Source organism: Thunnus thynnus, chromosome 23, assembly GCF_963924715.1.
Source record: "Thunnus thynnus chromosome 23, fThuThy2.1, whole genome shotgun sequence".
NCBI lineage: Eukaryota > Metazoa > Chordata > Actinopteri > Scombriformes > Scombridae > Thunnus > Thunnus thynnus.
The window spans coordinates 6759266-6772483 of NC_089539.1; the positions used below are offsets into that span (position 1 = coordinate 6759266).

General features: G+C 41.8%; 1 protein-coding gene across 1 annotated transcript in view; it reads right to left on the reverse strand.

The window, feature by feature from the left end:
* arid2 (AT-rich interactive domain 2) overlaps positions 1 to 13218 on the reverse strand; it is a 40677-nt gene that overhangs the window by 22921 nt on the left and 4538 nt on the right. Inside the window, exon 4 of the mRNA XM_067581157.1 lies at positions 1053 to 1186. Coding sequence (XP_067437258.1) covers positions 1053 to 1186 — 134 coding nt within the window. The remainder of the gene's footprint in view (positions 1 to 1052; positions 1187 to 13218) is intronic.

Sequence of the window (13218 nt, forward strand, 5' to 3'; positions counted from 1 at the left end):
ATTCCATCAGGATGAAACTTTGCCAGATTAATATAGACCCAAATACAAAACTTTTTTTTATATAAAAAAAGAAATATAACAGGAAGAACATGTCGTCTTTATTGTCAACAAACTTCTGCAGCATCTCGACACATTGCATAATTATTTCAACAGCGAGCGCACGCTTTCATTCATTATTTTCTCCTGATAGCTGGTTGTTTTTGGCGTACATGACGATAGCTTGCGCCACTGCAGGCTGTGTGTGTGTGTGTCACCCATCCCTAACCAGAGAGGGGGACTAAACAATGCGGGTTACCTAGGTGACCAGCCGCATATTTGAACTAGAAACACCTATGAGAGAGCGCGACAGCCGATGACACAGCGCAGCCGTCAGCGAATCACTGCAGATGTATGAAAACGGCATCATTAGGTGAATTCTGAGATGACGGAGCACACGAGGCTCAAACTCTAGTAGGCTTTGAAGGACCTCTTTATTGCTCCAAGCACTTACAATATCTTGATTCTTTTTTTTTTTTTTACTTAAATCCAAACACTTTCAAGTACTTTCCAGACCCGTGGCAACCCTGAATCATTTCCTTCCTCATGGTGTTTTTTTTTCCCCTCTCTTGTGAAATAAACACAGCCGACATCGAAACAAACAGCTATTATTGGTTGAGAGACATCTCTATGCATATGCTTGACCTGTGGGCTGACCGGTTTCCCATGCATCTCACATACAGCTGTGATGAAGTGATGCTTTGCTGTAATCACATCTGTGAGGATTAAGTGTTTGAGTTGGCCAAGGGGCAGAGAGAGAGAGAGAGAGAGAGAGAGAGAGAGAGAAGACGGAGAGACTGACGGAGTGAACTTCAGAGAGAAAATGAGAATCTGAGTGAGACAGAAAAAACAAGAAAGTATGCAAATAGAAATTAAATCCATCTACCAGATACAGAAGTGAAAAAGTGAAAAGAAAAAGACAAAACAAAAAGAAAGTGAAAAAACAACAGCTGAACTCATGAATCAGAATGAAAAAAAAAAAAAAAGCTTGTGAATAACAAGTACAGCCTGCCTACCTGATACAATGTGTTGCTGGTAGTTATAAGAGCTGGGAATTGCACCAATTGGAAGAGAGGCTTTGGGATTCCCCGGCTGCGCTTCCTCATCATCCTCGCCGAAGTGGTGGACTTTCTCATACTTCTCCAAGTATCTGTGAAGGGGGGGGGAAAGAAAAGAAAAAAAGAAACAAAACATTCGATGAGCCAAGACTTGCTTGCTGTGAATTTGTTCTCTACTTTCTCTCCAACACTTGAGTCACTTTAAGATTTGTTTTCTTCATGTATGCGGGGCAGGCAACATTTTCCTACGAGCGCAGACGCCTTGAAGCCCAAGCGTCGTTCCTTCCTCTGTGATACTAGAGTACACACTGAGCTTCTATCGACTAAACACCAAGAATCCCCCATTAGAGGGGAAACGGTTTACTCTGCCACAGACTCTCACAGGCTGTCTCCTTCTCTGGTTCACTGCAACAACGTGAAATGTAAATGTATGAAGCTACTGCAGGTTTAAGTGGATGGCTTTGTCTCTTTAAGATTGATAAGCCTGTTTAGTTTTAAGCTCTGTTGTTGTATTAAGTTTGGGGTGGCTCCATCATGTTTTCTGTGCTTTAACTGAAGAGTATTCACACTACAAAAGAGAAGCTGCAGTGTTAAAAGATACAGAGAGAACATATACCTCTATTTGTTTAGGATTTCAGTAACTGGACTGTAAAAATGTAAATAATACACAATAACGAGGACATCATGTGGAATGTTAAAGGTGCCCTCTGGAGCATTCTTCTACACAAACAAAACTTATGTTTATATTCAGTATTATTCACCAAGATGTGTTTTCTCCAAGTCTAACACACGTGTTGAATGCATTTCCTTCCTCATAAAACATGTGCAAAACACCTTTTTTTTTTTTTTTTTTTTAAATCCAGTATGTTTATTAGCTAGCAGTCTTCTTCAATGACTTAGTTGGCACATGGCTAAGTTTGGTGGTGGATCACTGCAACCGACTGTCAATCGGCCAAACAGCATGAAACCGATGGCAGCACATGAGTCGCATCCGTCGGCCCATGCGTGATACAAACAAAAAGGGAGACCCCATCTGTAATGTAGTGCTCAATGACCCTACTGGTGGTTCAAAACTCCACAGGGTGCCTTTATGGTAGAAGCACACAAACTACCCTTAGAGAAATTAATTATGTTAAACACCAACCTGCTTCTTTCAATTTAAAAGCTACTGTATGGGGACATTTTTGATTTTTTTTTTTTTTTTTTTACAGTACACCAGCTGTTATACCACCCACATGTAAATCATATTACATATTTATAGGAGGAGAAACAAGCCGTCGTTGATGCGAGACAGAATCCTTAAATAAGAGTCACAGCTTTTAGATTATTTCAAATAGGGTGAGATGAATCACTATTTCTATATCAGGTTGTATCACAAAGGCTCTACAGCTGTACGTATCGTCAAGGAGACGACTCGCTGATGCAGCAAACCCCCACACTCTTTGCAATTAAAACATGACGAGGGGAAATTAATTCATGTGACTTTATAGGGCAGCCTACTGTACCAGGACAGTCAGTGTGACTGTCCCTCAATATGACGACTTAACCTTTCCTCTAATGCTTCTGACATACAGAAAACACTCATATTAATCAGTGGAACAACAGGATACCGTTTCTATCAGCTGACAGCAGGACACTGAAATGATTCAACGTAAACTCAACCAAACTACAAAGAGATAAACAAGTGGATAGCGAGCAGTGCAAGCAACCAGACAAAGAGCACCACCTACAGACAGCCAATCACCAACAGAAAATTGGAGGGAAAAGACTTCACAGTCTCTCCCATACTGTCAGAAAAACCACAGTAACAAAAACTGAGACAGTTGGAGAATTTCAAAAGCTAAAATCTTTTAGATTCTCGCTTAAATTCCAGATAAACATGAATCTACTAAAGGCAAGATATGTACATGAGTGTGAAACACTAAAGTGGGGCCATCCATGTGTTACTCTGCACATTCAGTGTAAATCACACAGGTCGATAGTCATTCTAAGATGCAGTTTGATGGCCACTTACACTCAGCACTGCTAGTTTAGAAGTTGTTTTCTGGCTTGACAGAGCTGGTGACCACCGTTTTTTTACCAAGACTGTGGTGCTTTCAGCCACATGAAGCATGATCCACTTAGGAACTGAGGCTAAAAATGAGCACCACATGAGATAAGCATGTCTTTGCATGACACAGAGCTGACGAGTGTCACTGCAGCAGAGAGCAACATTAGTCAGTTACATGACTGTGGGATCTTACAGTCATAGGGCAGTGGTGGCCTAAAGGTTGGAGGAGTGAGCTTGTGACCAGAAGGTTGTGGGTTCTATCCCCAGCAGGATAATTCAGGGGGGGGGCAAAGTGAAAAAGCAGCACTTGCCCCTCCCTCATTACCACCACTGAGGTGCCCTTAAGCAAGGCCCTTAACCCCATCTGCTCCAGTGGAGCTGCTCAGTTGCCGGCACATCAGACTGTGGTTGTAGTGTAATAATCATGGTTGGGGGGGTCTTTAGGGGGGAGCTAGCAGGTCAACAGTATATGCAACACAGAAGTGGTTTACATCATCTGAAAGCTGGGAACCTGAAGATTAATTTGAGATGCAGCACTGTGTGTCAAGTTTGTCTAGTCATAAATCTGTAATAAACATTGTGTTTTGGTTAGGCACCTATTCAAATTTTGAAAGTTTATAGTGTATAAGGGCTGAGGACATTATGATGGAAGTATATGATGGCCATTCACATGCTCAATTATGTCTCCGAAATTGCTGCAGCAATCTTTGGGTCGATACAATTTGTTAACTGTAAAATTTTACAATTTTTGACCACTCAAAAATGGATAAAAATTGTCAAAAAAAATCCCTCTAAAATACCACATTAAGACACCAAGAGGAACACTGAGATTTGGCATCAAAAACTTTTGACATTTAGAGATTTCTGTAAGAATGTTTGGTGATTAGATGGTGAGCATTTCTGTTTGGGGAAATTGCTCAGAAACCCCCTTATTGTCAATATACCTAAAAAAAAAGTCATCCTCTGATGCCCAAGGTCTCTAGTTTGTGGTTGTACAGTTTCATGAGACTGTGATTATCAAAGACATCACAATAGCTCAATTTATACAGTGAAAAAAAATGGTCTCACTACAATGAAACGGCTACTATGAGGACTAACGTCATCACACATGAATACAATCGGGCTCATTGAATCCACAACAGTCTCGGCTTTGCAGTCACACCAAATTCATGCAATTCCAAGACTGTTTAGGGACCCCGGTATGCTGAAATATATTTACACCATTTTCAGAATAGGCAAAAATAATACATTTATACTGCATGCAAAAAATCTGCATGGTTTTTACCCCAAACTGCATGGGATTAGCATGAAGTGGGCATGTCTGTGAAAGGGAAGACCCATTTTCATTCATGCCAGTTCTTAGCTTAACTTTGGATTGTTATTTCGCCTCCTACCATTGGATGCCTCAGGTCATCTAGTTTCATATGATACCAGAATCTTTACTCTAGCTTTCAAACTCAGCCCCCCACAGCTTCTGAAAGACAGTAGTGTTGGCAGAGGACACCAGCATCCTTGTTGAGATTAAGAGGTTAATACAAGTGATGTAAACGGGGTTATTTGAGTAATATCACTTCCCATCTCAACGGTGCAACAGTCTGTAGTAGAAACAAGTGACACAAGCAGCTGTGAGCCAACATCAAGCGAGCAATTCATCTGTGACTGTAATCCTTCTCCGTTCTCGCGTTCTCGTGAAGTTTGCACTCGACTTGATAAAAATATTCTCCACGAGCATGCAAGCATCCACTCAGGCTTTCTTGGATTTGAGAAACATCTCATAATAAAACGGGGGAAATCTGCCAGACAAACAAAACACACACACACACACACGCACACACACACGCACACGCACGCAGCGAAATACCTCAGCGGTGATAGTGTGGTGAACCCTGCCTGTGCGGCCGTGAGTCACCGAGCGAGCGAGTGCCTGTTTCTGAATGAGGCCCCGCTTGTTCATCATGGCCAAGGTAATCCCCCGTCCGCTGGCTGCTGGGTGACACGCTGGACTATAAATACACTCAGGCTTCATTTGTAGAGAGAGAGAGAGAGCGAGAGAGAGAGAGAGAGAGCGAGCACAGAGAGCGGGAGAGATAGGCCCCGCTCCTGAATGCAGCGTCATCAACCGCTGTCTGGGCACAAGCAGAAAGAGGCTAAAGATGGGTGGGTGCACAGGGGAGGGTGGGGGGGGGGGGGGGGGGGAGCTGGGGAGGGGGTCGACTGCAGCTGCTTGTGTCTGCACTTCCCCTTTTTTCATACACGCGTGATGAAAGGAACATCATTCCCCTCCCACTTGAGTAGCAGGCAACAACCAACCAGCAGAAACCACCGGGCTTTCATCATTTCTACTCCAACCGTTTAGGGAAATGTGTGTTTACTCTCGCTGCTAATGCCGAGGCGTGTTTCACCTGTACGTTTTTCCCTCCAAAAAAAAAACCAAAAAAAACAAGTGCAAAGGGTGGGGGGGGGGACCGACAAGGCTTAAGAAGCGATGAAGAGAGATGTGCGGTTGCAAACAGCCACTGTCATTAGGGGTTGTGTGTTATTTACGGTCATCTGGATCACACGAGTGCAGATACTCCTGGCTTCAATTACTCTCAGCTGCCTCGCTGCCCAAATGCCCTCAGTGTGGTGGCAGTGGTGGTGGTGGTGGTGGTGTGTGGGAGTCGAATGCCCCCTGCTGGATGTGGATTCAGACATACAAACACACACCCACTACCGATTTCTGGAGAGAAATGTTTGCTGGGAGTTAATGGAGCCCGCCGTCCGACACGGGCTGATGTGGTGGAAGGGTGGGGGGGGGATTTGCTTTGTCAATAATGACAAGATGGTTTATTGAGCAAATTGAGAAAATACTGTAAAACTTCAAGTGCAGACCACAGAGTGTAGTATGAGGCAAGTAAGTTGACAGCACTCATAAGACTCATATCCTTGACAGGCTTCAAATAATGAAAACCTCAGATACAGTAGTAACATTGTGCTCTGATGGTATTCCTGCACAAGTGCATCGCTTGGAAAGGTCAGCACAGAAGATTAAGCAATACTAATATGACTCCAATCTTTCAGGATTTCAAACATCTCCAGTCATGTCCAGTCTGGTCAATCTGGTTGTTTGTGACATTTACTGGGGTTCAAACTGGAGCCTTTTGTGGTAGAAGAATTTTCACACCAGTGCAAGTTCCTCCAGGTGATAGTTGTCAGGGAGAAAAAGTGCTCGTTTAGAGACCAAAGTTTGTACTTTTTTTTTTTTTTTCCAGACATAACCGCAAGTGTTGGCAATGATATTTTCTAAAAAAAAAAAAAAGGTTCCTTTTCCGTAGAGTAGTGTTGCTTTTCTATAGTGGGGAGCTACGGCTGGTGACCACTCTGGTTCATTGCCTTAGACTGTACATTTTTTATTTTGTAATTCTGTAAAAAGCTCCACTTTTTTTTGTCTAAAATGACTTTAGACGTTGTGTCTTCTTTCTCTGAGCATATCATTAATCATAAATGGGGTTTTTTTTTCCCTTGTCAGCGGTGAGGCTCAATGAATGCATGAGTTTTTTAAATTATTATTAAGTGGCATTAGAGGCAGTGTGCAGAAAATGACACTGGTGGAGACTTATAAGTAGTGTATCTCTGGAAATAGTGCTCACCACAACAAACCCCACTGGGGATTTTCTCGCCATATACATAAAGGTCTCCTTCTCACGCAAACATGTTAGGGACATTCTCTTGAATATTCTCTCTGACCGAGATACTGATTTCTTACACTTGGCCTGGACTACATGAAACAGAACAGAAAACTTTGCAAGTAAAATGACTACTTCCACTCCAGACCCACAGCCAATAGCTATATCTAAAGTCTACTAAAAGCTACCAGCAAAGAATCCATGCAAGTGCTAATGTTTTAACCGTACCCGCCTTTTAAAAAAAGTGGTGTAACAGATTCTAGCCAGATTGAAGCGCCACTGTCAAGTACAACGCAGAGCTGTCCATCTGCTGGTTAGCAAAGAGACTGAGAGAAAGAGATTAGGCTATCAGTGGTGGCCAACACTGCTGGAGGGCAGGTCAAATTACAGACAGGCTAAAAACACAAAGTCTTAAGAGCTTTCAGATGTTAAACGTGATAGCAAGTTTGCGCTACAGTTCTTATTTTGTTAAGAAGTCTCTCATTATGCTGTATATAAAAAAAAGAGGCAGAAACAGACATACTAGTCCACACAGTCTCGTCTTTATCCAGAACCGGTTGTCATCAGAGCATCTCTAAAGTCTGAGCAGCAGCAGCTCAGATGAGGCAGGGGGGAATAAAACCACAGCTAATGCAAGCCAGATCAAAGGCCACTTCATCCAGATGTTTCAGATGAGCAGGGGAGTCTATCCACATACGCAGTGAGGAGTGTAAGAGCAACACTGATGATGGTAACCAGAATAATCCCGTGACAGGTGTGAAAATGAACAACCGCCAAGCAGAACGAGATAGTGATGTGTGTCTGTGGTGTAAGGCTGGGAGATAGTTCGATGTTTTTTCTTTGGTTTTCTGTTTTCAGTAAAAACAGTGATGTCATAATAATGCGATATGTGAATATGTCTTTAACTTAACAGTTCAGGTGTGCTTCACTTTTTGACATTACATTAAACATTAACCATACAGCAGCCTCCAAATTATTTTAAATGTCTGATACATTTTTGGTGATTGCCTGTTCCAAACTCTGTCCATGTCTCCATTACAGGTGTAACAGTACAAAAAATTCACTGTTGGGTATGTACTTTGGTTTTGGGGTCAGAGTTCGGTACAATTTCGGTAACAGGGGGAAAAAAAATGGTAGGAAACATTTTGGTCCTTTAGTTTGAAAAATGTAAACATCTAACAACGGCTCATTGGTTGTAACTTTTAATGAAAGTTGAGTTGTGCTGCAGTGGAAGAAGGAAAACAACCTTTCTATTTCCTGCAAGGAGTCAGGACACCTGCTGACAGCCGACAGTTGTATGATGATTTATGATTAATCAGAACTGCTTCTTAAGACGTCTTATCCAACTACATCAGAAATCAAATATGTTTATAGTTGTTCAAATCGGCTTCACTCGAAGGCGACCGGCAGAGAGGGGAGGGGGATGGGGAGACGCCATATCAGTGTTTCCCCTACTATTGCCATGGAGGGGCCGCCCTTCAGACAAGACCCCCCACCCTCCTGATAGAAACAAAATGTGTATGTTATTTAGCTAATGTATGTGCACACTTTACTGTAAGTGCAATAAAAGCTTTGAGAGTAAAAAGCCAACATGAGTAATTTATTAATGTAATCCACGCAAAAGATGGACAGACGACGTCCCCGAACATCTGAAATTCAGGACAAAATAGAGAGTATTAGTCTTCCATGAAGGCGGAGAGTAGCTAGTGTGCGGTCGAGACAGAGAGAGAGAGAGAGACTGTGTGTGATGGTGAGGCTAGTGACCAGAGCAGAGTATGAAGTTAGCAGTAGATCTGTGAACATAACAGTGCAGCGTGTGTACAGTTTACGTTATTTGTCGGTGAATAAATGCTACAACTCCTCAAGACCCAAGTCAAGTTCCTGTGTCCTGCTTGCCACCTGCTGATTAAAGTGAAGGGAGTTAGCCTCAAAGTTAGCCACCATGGGTTAGCCTAACCTAAACAGACTAATAATGACAGCAGTAACACTACATGAACATGGGTAACCAGGGTAACTATGCTCAGCCAGCGCACATACGTCCATGAGCATGCTACCTGCATTCTATAGCTAAGTGGTGCACTGCAAAAATGTTCCAGGTGGAACTCCAGCGCTAGATTTTATTGTTCCGCATGTCAGATTAAGTGGATTATTTAACTATTTTGACAGTAATTGTTTGGGTCAGGGAGCGTACCCAGCTGAGGATAGTCTCATACCAAACCCATCATCCTGTACCCAACGGTTTGGGGCGACTACACATACCGTTACACCGCTAGTCTCTGTACAGTGTCATTAAATGATAGAAAAGCTGCCTCAAGAGTTTCTCCATCTTTGGTTCAGAAACTTTCATGGCATTGTTTGATATGCAGTCAGGGCCACAGGAGATTTCTATGACTGATACGTTTGACATTTTTTCCATGAGAAAATTAATTTAATATGTTTGAAATGGCATTAATTAAAATGCAGTTGCAGCTCCTTTCATGGCTAAAAAAAAAATGAGGAAAAGAGTATGTCATGCTCAAATTCACATGACAACTAAAAAACACATCTAATTGCTGGGGTCATGGGAGTTTTAGGCCCTGAATGTGGGCTCACAAGCTAGAAACGGTTTAGGAGGATTAATATTAAAATGTGAAACATTCAAATCTTGACTGAATTGAGTAAACCTGTATATTTGAGAGCACCTGTTACACATAAAGCACTGAAAACGGTTATAGTGAAATAATATGAAAGTGTGAAATGATGATTTTGCTGTATAGATTTTGCTGTATAGGAAGCAGCATGTTCAACTCTGAAAAAGAAAGATTACTGTGTGGTAGTTGATTCAGCAGAAAGAGGTGTCATAAAGTGCTGGTTTCTTTTTCTCTAATCACTGAGGACACTGAAAACTGGCCTTGGCAGCAGAGCTGAAAGAATAATATGCTCATATTCTTTTTTCAGTTTTAGTAAAAAATGAAAGAAAGAAATTGAGAACGTCTCCTCTGCAGGTGTTATTAATCACAGAAATGCTATTAATTAGCCCCAATGGTATAGCGCTGGAAGTCTGCAAAATTCAAATGTTAAGTCGGTCTTTTGCATTGAACATATGTACCTACCATACGTAGTGTTTACTCAACACAGATGGAAGTGGAGCAACAGGATGTAAATGGCTGCACTGAAGCCCTTGAGGGAAAGATGTATTTTTGGTGAGCATTCATTCATAAATGGTGCAATGCTCCTTTTGCACTTTGTAGTCGTTGGTTTACGTTGCACTGAAAGGCCGACTCTCTCCAAGTTGCCACTGAAGTAATTTGTGATTTTTTTTAAACTTAGCTATGACTTGGTGTATTACCTTCACTTGAGCATGCATGGCTGGATGGTGATCTCCAAGTTGCATAAAGTTTGAGGTGTCGGATCCTTCAGCAGTGACCTTTCTTCTGCAAGTTTTACAAATTGGACATCCGTCTTCTGTCCGTTCTTTATGTATCCAAAATACTTTTTTTTTTTTTTGGTGGATACATCGCTTCAATGTCAGGTCCCTCGATCTTTACCAGAACACTTCTTATCTCCTTAGACTACTGTAGCCCCCTTCCTCAAACACAAGTAAAGTGACAGGATGTGTAACTTTGCGTACCTGAACTTGTTGCAGCACGGCCTTTTAAGCTGGTAGACCAGGCTTGTTTTGGTTCCGCCTGCAGTTTGACGGTTATGCCTATGAATATATTTTTTCAACTGTCTAGTTTTGTTTAATTTTCCTCGCAGTACAACTGTTGTTCATAGAAAAAATACTACACCATAATATGTCCCTTTGAAAGTGAGAACAGAAACCCATATTTGCAAGATTGTGGTGTTTTAAAGTGTGGTTAATAGTGAAATCAGTTAATCATCCCTAATGACATGAGAGTATCTCAGAGCAACGTTCTCTTGTGTTTAAATTTCTAAACATGCAAAAAAAAAAGTCAGAAAAACCATTTCTGTTGAGATAAAAGGCACAAAAACGATAGAGAAGTTGAAGATTTGCGCTAACGCAGAAGATAAAGAGAGTGGTTCCCCGATGTTAGTGCCTCCTGGGCCTGATCTCCTCCCGATGGGGATGCAACGAAGAGGGCAAACAAAGGTTGAACCAGGGTATCCGTCACCTGACTTGGCTTCTGTATACAATGCGCTGCAGTTTGGAGAATAAGTCAAAGACTGTGGCGACATAAGAGGCCTTATTTCAAAACACCTCTCATTGACTCTCAAATTACAGTGTGTGTCTAGATGAACTGAATGGTGTTTTACTGAAAAAAAAAAAAAAAAAAAAATCAGGACTCAGTTGCCCCACGAGGGTTAAGAGCTTAGTACGAACCACTTCCAAAAATCATATGAAACTAATAACGGAGGAGAAAACCATGGAGACGTGAAAAAGCCAAATCAGTGTAGCCACATGAAAAGTGGAAGCAGCCTTTTTGTAACTCTAACCAGACCCATTGAAACACAGCGCGGAGTACAAACGTGTAGAATGAATGTAGTCAACTTATGGAAGTGTAAAAAGATTCTCTAGCTGGAGCGGGACTCACAGAAATAGATGTGGGGAAACAGGCAGATCCAGATTAACATTACACTGGCTGCTATATTTTAAAACTTCAAAATAAAAGGCTGTTAAATCATTTTCAAAATGTTCCTCTACTTTTCAGACTTTCAAGCATTTTCCTAGCCGTGGCATTTCATGTTCCAGATTTTATTGAAACACTTGCCCTTTATATCAGCAGTTCTGATTGGCAACATCTTACTGCATGTCTTATTGATCAATAACTCACTCGCTCTCACACCTGAACACTTCTTCATTTTTAAAAAGAAACGTATGTCTTCTGCTTGTGGTAATGAAGCTGGACTTAAACAGTGCTGCGTTTCTTCAACTGTGCCCTTAGTGTGTCAGTGTGATTTGATGCCAACGCTTTGATCCAGAGTGCGGATCCTTCCACCCCCCCCCCCCGAAGTTGGAAATGAAATCAGCACCGTTGGTAGGACTGATGTCGGAGCAGCGCTTCAACAAGTTGAAAACGAGCTGGAAAAATGTTTCTGGCAAGCATCTCTCACTTATTACCGAGTGACATTCAGATATCAAATAGACAGCAGCAGGAGCTGGCACTGAACTTCAGCGCTGCTTATTACTCCGCTCTGAGTGGGAAGTGCTGACCAGCACCGAGCCACATCACGATCGTCCTGTTCGTTTCACACAGGAGAAGAGGAAAGAATGGTCGACACGCACACACCGTCCTGTAGCAGAATCAGGTCGCAAGTTTGATCCCTGCTCCTACCTGCCAGCTCTTTCAAGAGAAGTCACTTTATTAAAAAAAAAAAAAAAAAAAAAAAAAGCATCAAGTACTAGAGTTGACAGCTTGAAACCACAAATGCCTAAAACTGAGCCAAAGTACAATATCATTCAATATTACTTGATATCTAATCATCATCTATTGTTCTTTGTTGTTTCATTCACAAGGAAAAAAAAATGCCAACACAGCTTAAAAATGCCCGGGCAGCCAGTGGTTACAGATGGTCATTGGATTGGATAATCAAGATTAACACCTGATATTAGCAAACATCCACCCAGCTTAAGTGTCCTTGAGTGAGACACTGAATCTGAACCAGTTCCAGTGAGAACATATCTGCCGTGTAACTTGCTATGACCTCTGACCAACTCAGATGAGGGCAAAATGAAAATTTCCTCCGCAGTGATTAAATTATGAGTGAGGAAAAAAAAAAAAAGACTAATTTCTATCCGCTAGTAGTCCTGGAGTGATCGCACTCTGTCAGCAAAAAGGCAGCGTGAGGGAGGAGAGGATAGTCTCTCTATTATCAGCCTTAGTTGAAGCAAGACCAGTCTAGCTGCCTGCTGCCTCTGACATCCACTACACCCGCGCTGCCTTAGATAAACTTTACAAAGTAGCTCCGACGGTTGTTGCGACACGAGTGGGACATCCAGCGTGTCGGTTGACTCAGCTGTCAGGCTTTTCTTTGCTATACCTTCCAAAAATATTTTTTTTTTGTGGGAATAATTGCATTGACTTAGAGGGTGAACACAAGCTGTTCTAGCTGTTCTTAGAAACACAGGTAAAGATTTCAGGAAAAATCATTAATTCTTAAAAAACAGCTGTGAGCTTAACAAAATAGCTCCCTACGATTCTCTGCTTCATCTTGTCATCTGCAGAAGAGGGATCGGATCAGACTGCTGGTATTTATAAACCGCTGTCTGACATAAGATAATAGACATTAGTTGGCCTGTGTCCTCCTACATTTTTTAGAAGCTCAACAAATCAGATCACTGACTTTCTGTGAAAGCCACTTCAGGCGCACTCAAAAAAAAAAAAAAAAAAAAAAAACTGAACCTGTTGGACAAAGACAAAAACAGATTCCTGTAGGATAGTGTTTTACTGAGCCTAGAAGGATAAGT